General features: G+C 42.4%; 1 protein-coding gene across 1 annotated transcript; it reads left to right on the forward strand.

Annotated features, from left to right (window-relative positions):
• Positions 1 to 792: 792 nt before the first annotated feature.
• ccdc169 (coiled-coil domain containing 169) lies at positions 793 to 20,271 on the forward strand. Its single transcript, XM_034178270.1, has 8 exons — positions 793 to 2,060; positions 2,604 to 2,686; positions 4,160 to 4,270; positions 5,182 to 5,222; positions 15,382 to 15,480; positions 16,920 to 16,973; positions 17,739 to 17,815; positions 19,615 to 20,271. Exons 1-8 carry the CDS (start codon positions 1,963 to 1,965, stop codon positions 19,766 to 19,768), a joined length of 717 nt encoding a protein of 238 aa, XP_034034161.1. The 5' UTR covers positions 793 to 1,962; the 3' UTR covers positions 19,769 to 20,271.
• The last annotated feature ends 944 nt before the right edge of the window (positions 20,272 to 21,215 follow it).

The following is a 21,215-nucleotide window of genomic DNA, read 5'->3' on the forward strand; positions in this document are numbered from 1 at the left end:
CAGAGTTGCAAAAGTACAATTAGTCTAAATAATGTGGATGTTTTGCAAAAAGTACAGTGTCACTAACTAATCATAGGCGCTTGGTATATTTATTCAAGAACTTATGGAATGATTTTCAGGAAACTGAAAGGGCTTTATGGAGTGTGGAACAAGAAAGAGTCCCTCAAACTAAAAGGTTGTTGGATGAGTAAGTGGAATGAAGTGGATGGTGTCCAAAATTTGAGCAGAGTGATAACTTCAAACTGAAGGTGGCAGAATAGTGATGCTGTTTGTTTCTGCAAGAAAGGTGGGAGAAAAAGCACAAGGTTTTTAATAAAGAAGTCGCTTTTTTGGTCTGCTGTATTTGTTTGAAACTGAGCATGAAGCGCTTATTGGCAATGACAAAGACAACTGTGAGATATTTATTTAGTTCAGAATTTAATTTTAATTGAGTTAATTTTTAACATTATTTATTGTAAATTAAGGGCAGCACGGTGGCTTAGTGGTTAGCACTGTTGCCTCACAGCGAGAAGGTTGTGGGTTCAATTCCCGTGGCCTTTCTGTGTGGAGTTTGCATGTTCTCCCCGTGTTTGCGTGGGTTTCCTCCGGGTGCTCCGGTTTCCTCCCACATCCAAAGACATGCGGATTAGGTGGATTGGAATCTTTAAAATTGTCCGTAGGTGTGTCTGTGGGTGTGTCTGTGTTTGTTTGTCTATTTGTGGCCCTGCGACAGACTAGCGTCCTGTCCTGGGTGTACCCTGCCTCGCGCTCTATGACTGCTGGGATAGGCTCCAGCCCCCCGCAACCCTTAATTGGACTAAGCGGTAGAAGATGGATGGATATTGTAAATTATTTGGAATTTAGAAGTTGTTTTTTATTTTTGCGGCACTTTAATTTATCACTTTAATGTGCATATACTGTGCAGTTCACACAGATAATGTGACTAATTCACATGTAAATGAGTTATAATCAGCTGGTTGGAGGCAGTTTTTGTTTTATTTATTTAGTTTGGATTTTTAGCCCCACTGTGACCCTTCATTGGAGTAAGCGGTTGCAGATGAGTGAGTGAATGAGTGAGAGTTTGGATTTTTAAGGGTTGAAGAACACATGTATTGACAGAAGCATGTGCTCTGCTGAGTGCCACTTTGTAGTGAAATTCTGCAGCAATAAAGAAAAGTTATTATTTTTGGAGTATCTTGCCTTTCTTATTGTTTTCTAATCACACTGAAGATTTTTGTGCAGTTTTATTTATATATTGGTTGATCGGTAGATTCATTTTGGGGTAATGTTGGGGTAATGTCACTATAAGTGTTGACAGATTTGACATATGTCAATTGACTATTTAAGAAGCACAGAATCATCTGAATCATAGCTGAGGTAAAGAATGTGAAACAATGCAATACACAGCATTGTTTTAATTCTACAGACTCAATGATTCATTGTTAGAGAATAACACTATATGTGTCTGTCTTCAAGGCACAAAAAGAGAGATAATATTAAAGTACAGCTTTATAAAAGTATAAAATGCACAGTAAGAATATAGGACCAAAATACTAAAATATATTTGTAATTCTACACCCTTTAAATACACAAAATCTGGGAGGATTGTGGGAAATTTATAACTTCTGAACGCAATTCAGCTCAAGCCTGTTCGCCTTAAATGCATAGCTTTAGCTTCGGTTTTCAAAACTGATTCAAGATCAGCAGATTCAGTGTTTTTGTATTGCATCCGCCCCCTAGCGTTCACACCGAAAACTACAAGTGGCTCCAAACAGAAGGGGGCGGAACGACTCTACATACTGTGTATGAAAAATGTTTAATATACAAATATTCGAAAGGAAATCACTCAATAACTGCGCATTTGTGGCGTAGGTTTCACTTAATTTATGCACTTTTACAGTCAAACGTTGTGCACAACATACCGAACAAACCGGAAACAAACGTCTCCATGGAAACAGACGGAAACACGCTTCTATTTGTTTTATGCTTTTGTGTTTTTTCCCTAGAAACATGAATGGCGGCTGCAAGACTACAGATTTTGCACGACTGCAGGCAGAACTTGAACAAGAGAAGGAAATGAAGTAAGTTTTCTCGTAAATACTACATGTAATAGTACCAGTCAAAAGTTTACACACACTGGAAAATGTGTTCAAACCATTGAGTTCTATTCAAACTTTTGACTGATGCTGTAAAAAATGTATAAAATAATGCAGTGCAAATAATTTTGAAAGTGCAGTTTGTGATTTTTTCTCTCTCTCTTTTTGTCCTAACAGTAGCGCAAATTAAAGCACATGGAATTCACTAGAACATTCTATTTTTTTAAACTTCTATTTTAAAACTACATATGGAAAAACACGTCAAAGACAGTTTGCAGGGTGCAAGGCATAAATTAAAAACATTTTTCTTTGTAAAAACCTGATTAAATACAACATCGTTTTCTTACAAATTGCAGAAGATTTTTTTAAAAGTGAAAATCAAGGTTAGCAGTTTTTCTTTATTTTTCAAATGTTTTAGGTACTGTAAAGTTTGTTTTCTTTTTGTTTTTTTCTTCTTTTTTTTCTTTTTTTTTTCTTTTTTTTTTTTGAACCTTTGCAAAATTTGGTGCTGTCTGATTGTGATTGCAGAGAAACGCTTGAAGAGTCTGTGTCTGACCTGCAGAGCACTATGTGTGAGCTGCAAGAAAGACTGAAAAGTGTGGACGTAGAAGGTGAGCGAGGAAAATTTTATGTGGCCATTTTACAATTTAAAGGCATCTTCAGTGACTCACAGTAGGTACAATAGTCACTAATTACAGCAGTGGTCAGACATTTACATACAGTCACTGTGGACATGAATGTGATATCACTATTTCATTGAATTTGTTGAGCTGTTCTTTTTATGGAGCACAATAATTTATATGCATTTAAAAAAGAATTTGGTGCATATGTTTCAAAAAATTAGCGATTTATTTATTTATTTTTAAATGGCAGTTTTCACCTTGAGCAGCCACTTGTGGCGGTCATCAACCAGCTTCTGGCAGAATTCTGGTTGGATATTTCTCCACTGTTTTTGGAAGAATTTATAGAGTTCTTAAATTAGTTAGTTTTCTGACATGGGCCCAAATATTAAGCACAATTAAAATATTTTCAATAGTGGTGAGATCTGTCTTTTGGGAACACCATTCCAAAAGCTATTCCAAACCAGCTTTGATATATGTTTGATGTCATTTTCCTGTTGGAACATTTAGTTGTATCCAAGTTTTAACTGTCTCACTGATGGTTTGAGGCTTTGCTGAAGAATTCAGAGGTAGTCCTCATTCACTTATTTCTTTCACTTTGTGTGAGGCACCAGCACCAAAATATGGCAGTAAAAAAAATAAATCTCACAAAATTCTTCGAGTTTCTGTTAAAGACATACTATATTTTGTACAAACATTCTGCCCCCAAAAAAGTACATAAAAAAAACATTGGAAGCTCAGTATTGTCATGACAGTAATAGCGTTCATGAGTGTGTATACACTTATGACTACAAATGTATATGTTAAGCAGCCACTTATCCTGCTCTTAAATGTTGCTCTGTACCAACTGATTGCAGAAACCAGGGAAAATTTCAATAAATTACACCTCGAACAATATATATAAAAACACCTACACTGCATTTAAAAACATTGTTTGTTTCTACTTTGCATTCACACAGAGTGACTGAACAAGAATGTGAAGGCTTTTATAAATGTTTTCATGTGTCAGTAAAACAAAATGTCTTACATATTTTTAAAAGTTTAGTTTATTGTATGTAAATGTTTTTTCAGTGTGATTTTTTTAAATGGTCAGCATTTAACTAAAATTTGGCCATTGTCCACCCAAATAATTTTTAACAACTAAATGCATTTTGTAACAAACCAACCAACCAGCTAGCCTTTGGTGGTTTCTGTAATACCAATACAAACCATTTTAGATATTGTTTCCAGATTTAATATTTTTCCACAATAGAAAATTCTCTTTAACATTGAAGACCTTTTAAAATGTCTGTAATATTGACACTGACTTTTTAGTGTGATCCAGCAACAGATCAAAAAGAAAATCAGTTGTAATTTTGGCATTTACATTTCTCATTACAGGACTTTTATTTTATCTCTGATTGGTGGAACAGGTGTTGTTACAACTTTCCCTTCTGCATCCACTGTATATTTGTGATTTACCAGGAAATGAGTGGAAGACACGGTACGAGACACAAATAGAACTAAACAGACAGCTGGAAAGGCAGAACTCAGTCATTCATGAGAGACTGGAGGACCTACGAGGAAACCCCATAGGTGAGTTCAGTTTTTGCACTTGCAGGTTTAATTTGAAGTCACAATCCTAATTCAGACAAATACCACAGAATCTGACATGGCTTGAGAATACATGATGAACTACAAAAGAAATAAAATAAAATAAAAAATCTTGCAATGCCAAACATAAAATACTGTACAGATCGTCTTTCTGTGTGAACAAAATAACTCAAAGACCTTTCATTCAATTTGGATCAAACCTGGTCTCAACCAGGGACAACATAATATGATTCTGAAAAAAACTGGTTAAAAGTTGTAGTTGCTGGTCAAAAATACACCTGTGGTTACTATGAATGGTTACTATTAAACACTAATATAAAGTTATGTATCACATTTCTATTTGCCACATGACCTTTGACTTTGATCCTGAAAGGGCAACTTCAAAATCACAACTGTTTAACTCTGAAACATATGTCACAGCCAGGGTGGCATGGTGGATTAGCAGTTAAAACTGTTGCCTCACAGCAAGAAGGTCGTGGCATCACTTCCCACCTGTGCCTTTCTCTGTGGAGTTTGCATGTTCTCCTCATGTTTGCGTGGTTCCCTCCAGGTGCTCGGGCTTCCCCACACAACCAAAAGGTTAGGTAGATTGGTGACTCTAAATTGACTGTAACTGTGTTTGTTTGTCTATATGTGGCCCTCTGATAGACTGGCATTCCATGTAGGTTGTACCCTGCCTCACACCCTATGACTGCTGGAATAGGCTCCAGCACCCCCTTGACCCTTAACTGGAGTAAGAGGGTATAGAAAATGATTGTTGGTCACAACCACGTAGAACCATATACTGCGGCATCACAAAAACATAATATTTTTGAATCAGTGTCAAATGCTTAAGGCTATGCAGTCTCTGAGTGCTCCTATACCTTCTAGTTATTGTTATTATTCTTCCACAGATCGACTGGCCTCCATCCGATCTTATGATGAGATGCCATTAGTAAGTGGAGACATTTTTTTTTAAATCAAACTTCCATTTCTTCTTTTTTTGAGTTGGATATGCACTGTATATTTAATAAACAGCACTAACCAGCAGAGGGAGCCAGAAGTCTGACAGCAAATGACTAATAACGACTTCAGCTCTCCATCCTCCTTTATGCCTGTTTGTGCAGGCAGAACAAACTGCACTTTAATCAGTGGCCCATAATCACCGGATTGCAATCCATGGGAGAGTATGCACCCTAATTGCAATGCTTTAACACTCAACACACACACACACGCACACATGAATGCATAACTCACAAGTAAAGATTACGCAAGACTCTCAATATATGGACAGTTACTCAAGGCTAACAGATGCTCATTAATTTATCCAACAATGGGAGGGATTGTGATCTGCAAAACCCATAGCGGCGAGAGATCGAAGAGTGTAACACAAAGACAGGCCAAGTACAGTGATTATAAACATCCTTGGGGCTTTTACACATTTTTACCCGAAGCCATCAAAATATGGCCATTGGGTAGTGTGAAGGCTTTACATCCGTCTGTCTGTCCTTCTGTCTGTGCTCAGCATAAGTCCAGTCCTATTACTGTCAGGGTCTTCAAATTCACAGGGAACATTCTTGGGACACAGACCTTGGATAAGTTCAAAGAAGGCTAACCTCGACCTATTTTAAGAGGGAAATATATATATTTTTTACTGGGATACCAATTAAACAACTGCAAATTATAAAAAAGACAATGCTCATATGGCCGAGGGTATTTTAGCATTGCGTTTATATTAATTTCTTTATAGCATTTTGAAATAAGAGAAAGAATTCAGGCTTCTGAATTCAGTTGAAGATTCAAGCTTCTCTACAATTCAGGCTTCTGTATATTAAAAGTGATTAGAAATTTTAGTCTCATGTACAAATATATTTTCTCTCCTTATACATACAGTGAGGAAAATAAGTATTTGAACACCCTGCGATTTTGCAAGTTCTCCCACTTAGAAATCATGGAGGGGTCTGAAATTTTCATTTTAGGTGCATGTCCACTGTGAGAGACATAATCTAAAAAAAAAAAAAATCTGGAAATCACAATGTATGATTTTTTAAATAATTTATTTATATGTTACTGCTGCAAATAAGTATTTCTTTACCTGTATTAATTGACCTGTTTGAACTTGTTACCTGTATAAAAGACACCTGTTCACACACTCAATCAATCACACTCCAACCTGTCCACCATAGCCAAGACAAAGAGCTGTCTAAGGACACCAGGGACAAAACTGTAGACCTGCACAAAGCTGGGATGGACTACAGGACAACAGGCAAGCAGCTTGGTAGAAGACAACAACTCTTATGATTATTTATTAGAAAGTGGAAGAAACACAAGATGACTGCCAATGTCTCTCGGTCTGGGATTCCATGCAAGATCTCACTTTGTGGGGTAAGGATGATTCTGAGAAAGCTCAGAACTACACAGGAGGACCTGGTCAATGACCTGAAGAGAGCTGGGACCACAGTCATAAAGATTACATTAGTAACACATGATGCTGTCATGGTTTAAAATCCTGCAGGGCAGCAAGATCCCCCTGCTCAAGCCAGCACATGACCAGGCCCGTTTGAAGTTCACCAGTGACCATCTGGATGATCCAGAGGAGGCATGGGAGAAGGTCATGTGGTCAGATGAGACCAGAATAGAGCTTTTTGGAATCAACTCCACTTACCATGTTTAGAGAATGAGAACAACCCCAAGAAAACCATCCCAACCATGAAGCATGGGGGTGGAAACATCATATTCTGGGGGTGCTCATCTGCAAAGGGGACAGGACGACTGCACCGTATTGAAGGGAGGATGGATGGGGTCATGTATTGCGAGATTTTGGCAAACAACCTCCTTCCTCCAGTAAGAGCATTGAATATGGGTCATGGCTGGGTCTTCCAGCATGACAATGACCCCAAACACACAGCCAGGGCAATTAAGGAGGGCCTCATGAGGGGCTTATCAAGGAGGAAGCATTTCAAGGTCCTGGAGTGGCCTGGCCAGTCTCCAGACCTGAACTAAATAGAAAATCTTTGGAGGGAGCTGAAACTCCAAACCTGAAAGATCTAGAGAAGATCTGTATGGAGGAGTGGACCAAAATCCCTGCTGCAGTGTGCAAACCTGATGAAAAACTACAGGAAACATTTGACCTCTGTAATTGCAAACAAAGGGTACTCTACCAAATATTGACATTGACTGCTGGGGGGTTCCCATGATGCACTGTTTCTTTCGCTTTTTGCTCTGTATGCACCACTCTGCATTTAATCATTAGTGATTGATCTCTGCTCTCTTCCACAGCATGTCTTTTTCCTGATTCTCTCCCCTCAGCCCCAACCAGTCCCAGCAGAAGACTGCCCCTCCCTGAGCCTGGTTCTGCTGGAGGTTTCTTCCTGTTAAAAGGGAGTTTTTCCTTCCCACTGTCACCAAGTGCTTGCTCACAGGGGGTCGTTTTGACCGTTGGGTTTTTTCTGTAATTATTGTATGGCTTTTGCCTTACAATATAAAGCGCCTTGGGGCAACTGTTTGTTGTGATTTGGCGCTATATAAATAAATTTTTTTTGATTTGATTTGATTTTCACAGGTGTTGAAATACTTATTTGCAGCAGTAACATACAAATAATGTTGTGAAAGTGTAGTGACACGACCCACAACAGGGGGTGTAAATGAACGGACAATGAAAGAGTCAAATACGAACACTTTACTGTTGTGAAAAGCACAACCAAACACAGCAGATTACAGAATATGTACAATAGTCAATTAGCAAAGGTGACGTGTGGGCAGGCTCGAGGATAGAGGACGTCTGTCCTGAGAAGAACCGGAACCACACGATTTCCTCCGCCACCGAACCTGGAGAATACTGGAGCCGCCAAATCCCGAACACCCCAGGTGGCCACTGTCTCCGCGTGTCGGATCTGGTACTGCTGGCGAGGAGCAGAGACAATCAGATGTGGGTGTGTGAACACCCAGTAACAACAACGGTGGGAATTCCACCTCCACCTCTAACACACACTCGTGCAGTGTCTGAGTAACCACTTATCTGGATATGCAGGCTGAGAAGGTTACCTCCTAAGGTAGACGATATCTCGGCAACGAGGTGGAGATGACGTCCGGTCTTTATGGAGTGGGATGATGAAGTGTAGATGGGTGACAGCTGTCAAGAGATAATGAGTGACAGCTGTTACCCCCGGCTGTGTCCGTGGCGGCAGCGCCCTCTCGTGCCTGAAGCCCGCACTTCAGGCAGGGCGCCCTCTGGTGGTGGGCCAGCAGTACCTCCTCTTCTGGCGGCCCACACAACAGGACCCCCCCCTCAACGGGCGCCTCCTGGTGCCCGACCAGGCTTGTCCGGGTGACGGCGGTAGAAATCAGCCAGGAGGGCCGGGTCCAGGATGAAGCTCCTCTTCACCCAGGAGCGTTCTTCGGGTCCATATCCCTCCCAGTCCACCAAATACTGGAACCCCCGGCCCATCCGACGGACGTCCAGGAGCCGGCGTACTGTCCAAGCCGGCTCCCCGTCGATGATCCGGGCAGGAGGCGGCGCCGGTCCGGGAGCACAGAGGGGTGAGGTGTGGTGGGGTTTGATTCTTGACACGTGAAAAAACGGGTGGATCCGCAGTGAAGCTGGGAGTCGGAGCTTCACTGCGGCAGGACTGAGGATTTTGAGGATTTCATACGGTCCAATGTACCTGTCCTTGAGCTTTGGAGAGTCCACCTGGAGGGGGATGTCCTTTGTGGATAGCCACACCTCCTGCCCGGGCTGGTAAGCAGGGGCCGGGGACCGCTGGCGGTCTGCATGGATCTTCGCCCTCGTCCGGGCCTTTAACAAGGCAGAACGGGCGGAGCGCCACACCCGACGGCACTTCCGCAGGTGGGCCTGGACCGAGGGCACACCGACCTCTCCCTCCACCATGGGAAACAACGGGGGCTGATGCCCCAAACACACCTCAAATGGGGAGAGGCCGGTGGCAGAGGACACCTGGCTGTTATGTGCGTACTCGATCCAGGCCAGATGTTCACTCCAGGCCGTCGGGTGGGCGGACATCACACAGCGCAGGGCTTGCTCCAATTCCTGATTGGCCCGTTCTGCCTGTCCATTGGTCTGCGGGTGATACCCGGACGAGAGGCTCACAGTGGCCCCCAGTTCCCGGCAGAAGCTCCTCCAGACGTGTGAGGAAAACTGGGGACCACGATCAGAGACGATGTCGGTAGGTATCCCATGCAGACGGACGACGTGGTGGACCAGGAGGTTTGCAGTCTCCTGGGCCGTGGGGAGCTTCGGGAGGGCCACGAAGTGGGCCGCCTTGGAGAACCGGTCCACTATCGTGAAGATGGTTGTCATGCCCTGGGACGGCGGGAGGCCCGTGACAAAATCCAGACCGATGTGGGACCAGGGGCGATGAGGCACAGGAAGTGGCTGAAGAAGTCCCTGTGCCTTCTGGTGGTCTGCCTTGCCCCTGACACAGGTGGTGCAGGCCTGGATATATTCCCGGACGTCGGCCTCCAGGGATGCCCACCAGAAGCGCTGCCGGACCACTGCCACGGTCCTTCGCACCCCCGGATGACAGGAGAGCTTAGAACCGTGACAGAAATCCAAGACAGCAGCTCTTGCCTCTGGTGGGATGTAGAGTCTGTTGTTCGGCCCTGTTCCAGGGTCCGGGCTCCGTGCCAGGGCCTCCCGGACGGTCTTCTCCACGTCCCAGGTGAGGGTGGCCACGATAGTGGACTCCGGAATGATGGGCTCCGGTGGATCCGACAGCTCAGTCTTGACTTCATCTTCATGCACCTGGGACAAGAGATCCGATCTCTGGTTCTTGGTCCCGGGGCGGTAGGTGATCCGGAAGTCAAAACGCCCGAAGAACAGTGACCAGCGGGCTTGCCTGGGGTTCAGCCGCCTGGCGGTCCTGATATACTCCAGGTTCCGATGGTCAGTGAAAACCGTGAATGGCACAGATGCTCCCTCCAACAGGTGTCTCCACTCCTCAAGAGCCTCTTTCACCGCAAGGAGTTCTCGATTGCCGACGTCATAGTTCCGTTCAGCTGGGGTCAACCTGCGGGAAAAATAGGCACACGGGTGAAGGACCTTATCGGTCTCTCCGCTCTGGGATAGCACAGCTCCTATCCCTGAGTCAGAGGCGTCCACTTCGACCACAAACTGGCGGCTAAGGTCGGGCTGCACCAGCACTGGTGCAGTCGAGAACCGTCGTTTCAACTCCTTGAATGCGGCTTCGCACCGATCCGACCAGGTGAAGGGGACTTTAGGAAAGGTCAGGGTTGTCAGGGGGCTAACTACCTGGCTATAGCCCTTTATGAACCTCCTGTAGAAATTTGCAAAGCCGAGGAACTGTTGCAGCTTCCTCCGGCTTGTAGGTTGGGGCCAATCTCTCACCGCCGCAACCTTGGCCGGATCAGGGGCGACGGAGTTAGAGGAGATGATAAACCCCAGGAAGGACAAAGAAGTGCGGTGAAACTCACACTTCTCGCCCTTCACAAACAGCCGGTTCTCCAACAACCGCTGCAGGACCTGATGTACATGCTGGACATGAGTCTCAGGGTCCGGGGAAAAGATGAGAATATCGTCCAGATATACGAAGACGAATCGGTGCAGGAAGTCCCGCAAGACATCGTTTACCAAAGCTTGGAACGTTGCGGGGGCGTTAGTGAGGCCGAACGGCATGACCAGGTACTCAAAGTGACCTAACGGGGTGTTAAATGCCGTCTTCCATTCGTCTCCCTTCTGGACCCGAACCAGGTGATACGCATTCCGAAGATCCAATTTTGTAAAGATTTTGGCTCCATGCAGGGGGGTGAACACGGAATCCAACAAGGGCAACGGCTATCGATTGCGAACCGTAATCTCATTCAGCCCCCTGTAATCGATGCATGGACGGAGTCCGCCATCTTTCTTGCCCACAAAAAAGAAACCTGCACCCATCGGGGAGGTGGAATTTCGGATCAACCCGGCAGCTAATGAGTCCCGGATGTAGGTCTCCATTGATTCGCGTTCAGGGTCGTGAGAGGTTGTACAGCCTGCTGGACGGGAACTCCACGCCTGGTATCAAATCAATGGCACAATCGTACGGACGGTGCGGAGGAAGGGTGAGTGCCAGATCCTTGCTGAAGACGTCAGCAAGATCGTGGTACTCAACCGGCACCGCTGTCAGATTGGGAGGGACTTTGACCTCCTCCTTAGCCTGTAAACCGGGAGTAACCGAGGATCCTAAACACACCCGATGGCAGGTTTCGCTCCACTGAACCACCACCCCAGACGGCCAATCAATCCGGGGATTGTGTTTCAACATCCAAGGGAAGCCCAAAATCACGCGGGAGGTAGAAGGAGTCACAAAAAACTCGATCTCCTTCCGATGATTCCCAGACACTACCAGAGTTACTGGTTGTGTCTTGTGCGTGATTAAAGGGAGAAGGGTGCCATCTAGTGCCCGCACCTGCAATGGTGAAGGAAGCGCCACCAGAGGGAGCCCTGCTTCCCTAGCCCATCTGCTATCCAGCAGATTCCCTTCTGACCCTGTGTCCACCAGTGCTGGGGCTTGAAGGGTTAAATCCCCACTCAGGATTGTAACTGGGAGTCGTGTGGCAATACCTGTGTGTCCCACGTGCATGTTATGACCCCCCTTTAGCCCAGTCTCTAAAGGCGAGTGTTGTCGTTTTGGCCGTTTGGGGCAGTTTCTCTGTATATGCTCCTTTGAGCTGCAGAAAAAGCACTCCCCGTGGACCAGCCTCCTCATTCTGTCATTTGATCTTATATTTGCCCTGCGCGTTTCCCTAGCAACACCAGCAGGGGGTGTTGTTGCCCCACGGAGCGCTGCGGCTGTGGAGCGTGGGGAGGGCGGAACCTTTTCAGACCCGGAAGGGAGAGGGACGGCGCGTGCCCGGCCACATCCTTCGTCTCTCTCCCGACGGCGTTCCTCTAACCGATTGTCTAACCGTATAACGAGATCAATAAGTCCATCCAAATCCCGCGGTTCGTCCTTGGCCACCAGGTGCTCCTTCAGGACCGACGACAGTCCGTTTATGATGGCGGCGCGGAGCGCAGCGTTATTCCAGCCGGACCTCGCAGCTGCAATGCGGAAGTCGACTGCATAAGCGGCTGCGCGCCGGCGTCCCTGTCTCATTGACAGCAGCACAGTTGAAGCGGTCTCTCCCCTGTTAGGGTGATCAAACACAGTTTTGAACTCCCTAACAAACCCAGTGTACGTATGAAGGAGCCGTGAATTTTGCTCCCAAAGCGCCGTAGCCCAAGCGCATGCCTCTCCTCGAAGCAGATTAATTACATAAGCTACTTTACTAGCATCAGACGCGTACATGACGGGACGTTGTGCAAAGACGAGCGAACACTGCATGAGAAAGTCCGCGCACGTCTCCACACAACCTCCGTACGGCTCTGGGGGGCTTATGTATGCTTCAGGGGATGGTGGGAGGGGTTGTTGAATGACCAGTGGAACGTTTATATCATGCACAGGGTCGGCAGGAGGAGGAGCTGCAGAAGCGCCCTGAGCACTCGCTGCCACCTGTGCGGAGAGAGCCTCCACCCTGCGGTTCAGGAGGATGTTTTGCTCGGTCATCTGATCCAACCGAGCCGTAAAGGCGGTGAGGATGTGCTGCAACTCACCAATCACGCCTCCTGCAGACGCCTGTGCACCCTGCTCTCCCATTGGCCGTTCAGTGGCTGGGTGACGCCCCTCGGAGTCCATGACGCTGGCCGAGATATCCTGTTGTGAAAGTGTAGTGACACGGACCCACAACAGGGGGCGTAAATGAACGGACAATGAAAGAGTCAAATACGAACACTTTACTGTTGTGAAAAGCACAACCAAACACAGCAGATTACAGAATATGTACAGTAGTCAATTAGCAAAGGTGACGTGTGGGCAGGCTCGAGGATAGAGGACGTCTGTCCTGAGAAGAACCGGAACCACACGATTTCCTCCGCCACCGAACCTGGAGAATACTGGAGCCGCCAAATCCCGAACACCCCAGGTGGCCACTGTCTCCGCATGTCGGATCTGGTACTGCTGGCGAGGAGCAGAGACAATCAGATGTGGGTGTGTGAACACCCAGTAACAACAACGGTGGGAATTCCACCTCCACCTCTAACACACACTCGTGCAGTGTCTGAGTAATCACTTATCTGGATATGCAGGCTGAGAAGGTTACCTCCTAAGGTAGACGATATCTCGGCAACGAGGTGGCGATGACGTCCGGTCTTTATGGAGTGGGATGATGAAGTGTATATGGGTGACAGCTGTCAAGAGATAATGAGTGACAACTGTTACCCCCGGCTGTGTCCGTGGTGGCAGCGCCCTCTCGTGCCTGAAGCCCGCACTTCAGGCAGGGCACCCTCTGGTGGTGGGCCAGCAGTACCTCCTCTTCTGGCGGCCCACACAACAAATAAATTATAAAAAAAATCATTCATTGTGATTTCCAGATTTTTTTTAGATTATGTCTCTCACAGTGAACATGCACCTAAGATGAAAATTTCAGACCCCTCCATGATTTCTAAGTGGGAGAACTTGCAAAATCGCAGGGTGTTCAAATACTTATTTTCCTCACTGTATATTCTACTATTACAGAATATGTTTGTGAGAGTGGGACAATGAGTAATGGCTTGCATAATCCCTCATAAAATAAGTACCATACAAATATTACCTTAACAGAAATTGATAAAAAAAAAAGGCACAGTATGTTAATAAGCCAGTATGTATACTCATATTTGCATAAATTCAAATGCACGCTGGTATGTGTTTTGCCATTCTGTTGACATTGCCACTAATAACTAGTCCATTAGGATTTTGGAGTGATTCTAAAAAGTTTAAAACAATAACCACAACAACAACAAAAACAAGATATTGCATCTCTTATGCCACAATTTTAAACAAGCTCCCAGCAGACTGGCTATGACTGTTTATTCACTGCAGGAGAGAGATTGTTCCTAATTCAGAGCTATGGAGACACACAGTATATTCCATCCATCATTTTATGTGGTTAATTCCATGCAGACTGCTAAATGTTGTGAGGTAATGTCTTGTTTAAATGACATTGTTAGTCATTTAGTCTAATGCTGTCAGTTCAAGAGATACATAGAAAGCAAAAGGTTGTCAATTGTCATGCCTGATATTGTAAAGGGTTCTTTACAGTATTGTGGGATCTGGATCAACTGAACATTAACCAGCCAGAATGAAGTTTTCATGACAGTTTGAGCAGAGGCAAATGTGACAACAACTCCAAATGTGGATCTGGACTTGAATCTGGACCATGCCTCATAGATGGAATATGTGCTCTTTTTTTAAGAGTAGGGACAATTACAGAAAATCACTAGTTGTCTCATTGGGACAGCTAATGGTAGAACGATCTCTGTTTTTGATTACCTGTGCAGGAAAAGACTGTTGAACATTAAATGAATGAAAATACATGACTTAAACAGTTACAGTTGTATGCAAAAGTTTGGGCACCCCTGATAATTTTCATGATTTTCCTTTATAAATTATTGGTTGTCTCGATCAGAAATTTCAGTTAAATATATCATATAGCAGACGAACACACTGCTATTTGAGAAGCAAAATGAAGCTTCTAGTCAGATACTTGCTAGCCTTAGTCGACTATTATGACTTGTCATCATAAGCCTATTTTTTTATTGCTTCGGCTCCACTGACTGTTTATTTCATAACTGAATAATACATGTGTGTAATTCGTTTTTTCATTTAATTCAGTAGTTGTTTGATCCTGGTAGTCAGTGCTGCGAAATGTAGTTAATTTGTAAATAAACATAGGCAATAAACCAATTATAAGATAAGATAAGACTTTATTGATCTCACAGTGGAGAAATTCACGTTACATCAGCTCTTAATAAAAACACAAGATGAATGTGAGTAGAATAAATGTGCATCAAACAGCGTGTGCAAAGATAAAGCAATAATAATAATACTTGTAACAATACAATAAAATAAGAAAATTAAGTAGAAATAAAATATATATACATATATATAAATATATATGCATATATATATATATATATGATTGGAATTAAAAAATAGGAGCATCTTATTTACAGTATGTGAAGTAAACTCCTTCTGCCTTTTGTTGCTATGAAAATGGTTAATTAATCCAAAAATTCTTTGCAGGATATACTGAAGCAGCGACTGAAGCTCCTAACTGATGAAAAATTGGACCTTCAGAGTCAGCTGATGGATTACCACCACAGAATACAACAAGAAGGAAAGGTGTGGATCTCTGCTCTCGGAACACAGTTACTCTGTTGTTCGTCAAAATGACAACTTCAGGATTTATTTATTTAAGTATTTGTCGGCTTTAAATTGCTAATTACCTTTGCCTCAGAGGTTATGTGATGATCCATGTGTTTGCTTGGTTTGTAAGATTATGCAAAAACAAATGATCTGATATTGATTGCACTTGATGAAGGACTGGGGCATTCAGCAAGTGAGAACCCATTTGGGATCAGTTCACTGTCTTTTAAAATCAAGTCATACTCTAACATTATTAGCAATCAAGCATTTGAGTGATTTACTCATCTTTGATACTTTGATGATTGCTTTGTTTGCATGAAATCTTTTCTTTTTTTAATATTTAACTTCAGAAGTAAATCTATCTGAGTTAGCAGGACAATTGAGTTAAAAAGCCACCGTCTCACCAAAATAGGAACAAAATAACAGTAAGAACCTTTTTTTTAATTGTAAACATGTTAGTGGTATAAAAGTTCTAAAGAAATATTTTCAGCTTGCTGTATTTTTAAATATATCTTTTCAGAGCAAAAGTACATTTGTTTTAGAAATGATTAGCTCCAGGGAGTTTCACAGAGAAAATTGGATCAGATCTTGAGTCTCCCATGTGCCTTCTGGCAAACTGCAGCTAAAATTTCACATCTTATCTTAAAGAAAATTATTCTCTGTTACAGTGGTGATGCAACAGACAAAGTTGCAGTTTTTCCATTCACAGCTACTGAAGCCTGTAACTCATTTAGAATGGTCATGGAGGGCTTGGTGGCTTCCCTCACTAGTCTTTTTTCTTGTAGGGTGACTCTGTCTTAGAACTACATACTCCAGACAGATTTACCAAAGAATTCCATACTATTTGTATTTCTAAATGAAGTTACACATATTCAGTGACTTGGAAATCTTCATGTATCCATCCTCTGACTGGTCGAATGAAATTTGGCTGTAATAATGTTAATTTGTATTAACAATAATCGCTATATTTAATTTCCTATTATTATTATTATTATTATTATATCCAGTTACTTACAGCCTCTGAAATTAGCTTGCCTGGGTATATAAATGGCCATAATTCCTAAATGGTTAATGTAATATTTTTGTTAAACCCCTTGAATTAAAGCTGAAAGTCTACAATATAAACATTCATTTTGGTGATGCTTATAGGCCAAAATAAATAAAGACATGCTTTTTAAAAAATTAGGCTCTTTTAAGGCACAAACAGAACCCTTCTCATCATCATGTACTGCTGTAGTGGGACTATTAAGTATTTACTTTCACAGTTTGGTGTGTTGTTAATTGTTTTGTGAGGCAGTGAGGTATTAGTTGAGTAACAGTAACATTGATTGCTACTATTATAAAAGTTTACCTTGTTACTGACAAACAAGAATGGAAATGTGACATAATCAACCTGTTTTTCATCCAAACATCAGGCATTTCTCAAAACCAATGATGAGAGGCGAGCATATCTATCAGAAATTGCTAAGGTAAGGATTCTATTTCATCCACTACAGTTACTGAAGTCAAAATCCCCCTTTATACACACATAATGCACAATAGCTGTTAAGCATTACAAAATGATCATCTGATTTCAAGTTGTTGTGTTGTATTTATCTCTTGAAACAATGTCATAATTTTAGTGTGGCTCAGAAAAAGGGCCACAGAGTTCAAAATTTTTTTCTTCATCTTTTTTTTTCCAACTTTGTTGATCCAGTGCTTATGGAACTTGGGGGACAATATTGGGTTTGCTTTACAACAGATGTGATACAGACCCCAGCATCTGGAGCAGGCCAAGGATATGCCTCTGTAAAATCTATCTACGGCAGACTTTTAGGAAGTAGTGATGGACCACTACAGTTGCTCAACAGTAGTGAACTGAACCAACTGGGACCCACTCAGGCAGACCCAGTGATTCCCAGTTGGGATCTTCCATATTGTGGTATAGATGCAATAACACATAGCACCACCATTTGTTCCTGGACCTAATCTGACCTGTAGTTATAAATTTTGTGTGAAGTGAGGAGTTTAACAATAATTAGATAGGATATGTTCCTACAAGTGATCTTCGGGGTATATGGAGAAATTGTTGGAATTACAAACATGTTGAATTTGGGAAGGATATTAAAAATGAACATTTTGAACTATGAACATTTTAAAATGGGCTTTTTATGTTGGGTGTTTGGGACCTTGTTGGTAGAATGGAGTTTCATGAGTGCTGTTGTAGTTTCTCATGAACTGTCCTTTTTCTTCAGCTGTCCTCCACCCTTGAAGTAACCAGGAGGCAATACACCACACTTCTACAGGAGGAGCCAGTGAGCAAACACAGGAAGTAAGTGAAGCACAAACAGCACTGGCATATGCAAAGGAAACGTACACAATTGCACAATGTCAGTCAATCACAACAAAATACAAGCAAAAAATGACTGTAGAATTGTTTTAGACTGAACAAAACTACATCTCACAGCTCCTTTCCATTTAAAGTGACGGCCACAGAAACATGTCATTGACTACAAACTTTCTTTGTTGGAGACAGCTACAAACCTTATAGTACGGTGTGGAAAAGGTTTCCAATATATCCCCTTTTAATGAAATGTTTTTGACTTGAAAACTACAGAGAGAACTACAACTCACTATGTTCCATTGTAGGGATTTCCATTTTTTGAGGCTTTAAAACAAAAATCTGACTGCACAAAAGATAAACTGCAGAATATCCACTGTACATGAATACCAATATCATGTACAGTTCTTGGTTTGTAAACAACAGACAAACATGGCAAAATGATGCTAAATTTAAAGTTGAGTAAATCAAAATATATTTCTGTCAAAGTATAATTGCTGTAATTGTTTAAATTACAAGCATTTTAGGAACATACATTATGTCCAGAATCCTTTTTGTGTCTACTACACTACTTACATTTTGTGAGTATTAATGAACAAGCAATGTATCTGCTCTTGAACAGAACCTACACTGACTGTAGCCTTCAGATATGGGTGCACATTCCTGAAGTGTCCACCAGGTGTCAGTGTTCAGGATGTCTTCCTTTTGATAAAGACTGGCACAATGTACCAAAACATACATCCAACCATCCATTTTCTATACCTGCTTACTAAGGGTCATTGCCTATCCCAGCAGTCATAGGGCGTGAGGCAGGGTACATCCTGGACAGGGTGCCAGTCTGTCACATGGCTGTACCAAAACATGGGCATTACAAAGGTCTTGAAACATTACGCACCAGTGCTTTGACATTGCATCACTAAGTTGTAGTACCTCTGAAAAGTTTTGCTATTATCACCAGTCAAGTCTTCTGTCCTTTCTTTAATTCCAGTTCTGTTGTATATTTCATACCATGCGTAGCCACTGACTGCCCATTGTGTTTCTCGTCACGGTTGCTAGCTCACCTTGTTAGCCGACGTGCAGGTGGCAGACATGTTTATGGGGTGCAGCGGATAACTGAAAAAAATGCTTCAAATGGTGATGCAAGCACCAAATTTGGCACACATACTCCTTAGACATTACTCTTTTAAAAATGCCTGGTACCCACATGAACTTTAAATAGGCGGCCAAGAAGGGGTCAGTTGAAGTATTACACGGGGTCAAAATTTAAAAATGCTCCAATCATATTGAAAGGTATTCCATATTATTTGTCTTATCATAAAGATGCCAAAAAGGTATAGTTTGGACTATCTGTGAATGAATGGTCTGGAGTTATGGGGTAAAAACAGCAAGAACACTGAGAAAGGTCAATTTCAGTTTGTACAGGGGTCTAACGTTCATTCACAGATAGTCCAAACTATACCTTTTTGGAATCCTTATGATCAGACAAATAATATGGAATACCTTTCAATATGATTGGAGCATTTTTAAATTTTGACCCCTGTGTAATACTTCAATTGACCCCTTCTTGGCCGCCTATTGAAAGTTCACGTGGGTACCCGGCATTTTTAAAAGAGTAATGTCTAAGGAGTATGTGTGCCAAATTTGGTGCTTGCATCACCATTTGAAGGATCCCTCAGTAAATATTCACTTATCTGCTGCACTACTCATGCTCTCACCCACTCACCCACCTTGTATTTGATGATTCTCACTTCAGTCTCGTGTCTCCTCCTTGTGATTCTGGATGACTGCAGAGGGAAGCAGACCAGCCAGAGGACAGAGACTGTTACTAAGAAAGCAGGAGAGGGAGGAGAAGACGGAAGAATGAGCGTGAAAGGAGAAGGAGGAGGAGCACACTCAGAGAGAAAAGATGTGAAGGGAAGCAGGTCGCCAACCTTAAAGCAGTGAAACACTGTTTCAAAGCTCATGTTTTAGATTTGTGTAAAAGGCAGTCATGTTTCTAGGGATGCTGTAATGATTACAGTCAAATCACAGCATATTTATGTGTTTTTATTGTTTTATGATATCAAATCAAAAAGTAGAAAGAAACCTGTTTATATAAGTTAAAAAAAAACCCTTTTAGTATGAAAATAAGAAACAAATCTCTGTACCATGATTTACCAAGGGTTTCTTGGTGGCTTCCCTCACTCATTTCCATGCACAGTCATTTGGTTTTCGAGGTCAGTCTGCTCAAAGTAGGTTTTCCATACTGTGTCATATGCTTTCATTTTTTTAAATAATTTGATTTAAAGTGATTGTTTTGTGGAAAAACTCCTCTTACTTACCATTCTCAGTTAAATATAGTTACATTTAATACCAAGCATGCCCAAATAATGTTATGTCTGTGCCTATAAAAAAGTGTTTCTGTTGTAAGGGATGTTTGAAATGGGAATGCTGGAAATGTTTTTGTATCTCCTGATTTGTCAAAAGCTGGTATAGTACAATACATTTTTTGTTTGATTTTGCAAAATCATCAGCTTTTTTTTTTGTCTGTTAGCAAGATTACATCAAAACTACTGCACGGAATTTGACAAAATTTTCAACACAGATACATATTAGGCCATGGAAGAACCCATTAAATTTTGGAGGTGATCTGGATCCAGATTCTGGATCAAGTTTATAATTGATCAGCATATTGATTTATTCTGCCTTACAGAAACCTGGTTACAGCAGGATGAATATGTTAGTTTAAATGAGTCAACACCCCCGAGTCACACTAACTGTCAAAATGCTCGGAGCACGGGTCGAGGAGGAGGAGTAGCAGAAATCTTCCACTCCAGCTTATTAATTAATCAAAGACCCAGACAGAGCTTTAATTCATTTGAAAGCTTGACTCTTAGTCTTGTCCATCCAAATTGGAAGTCTCAAAAACCAGTTTTATTTGTTATTATCTATCGTCGACCTGGTCGTTACTGTGAGTTTCTCTGTGAATTTTCAGACCTTTTGTCTGACTTAGTGCTTAGCTCAGATAAGATAATTATATTAGGTGATTTTAACATCCACATAGATGCTGAGAATGACATCCTCAACACTGCATTTAATCTATTATTAGACTCATTTGGTTTCCCTCAAAATGTAAATGAGTCCACCCACCACCTTAGCCACACTTTAGATCTTGTTCTGACATATGGCATAGAAATTGAAGACTTAAGAGTATTCCCTGAAAACCCCTTTTTGTCTGATCATTTCTTAATAACATTTACATTTACTTTAATGGACTACCCAGCAGTGGGGAATAAGTTTCATTACAGTAGAAGTCTTTCTGAAAGCGCTGTAACTAGGTTTAAGGATATGATTCCTTCTTTGTTATGTTCTTCAATGCCATATACCAACACAGTGCAAGAGTAGCTACTTA

The sequence above is a fragment of the Thalassophryne amazonica genome, chromosome 9 (genome assembly GCF_902500255.1).
Source record: "Thalassophryne amazonica chromosome 9, fThaAma1.1, whole genome shotgun sequence".
Taxonomy (NCBI): Eukaryota; Metazoa; Chordata; class Actinopteri; order Batrachoidiformes; family Batrachoididae; genus Thalassophryne; species Thalassophryne amazonica.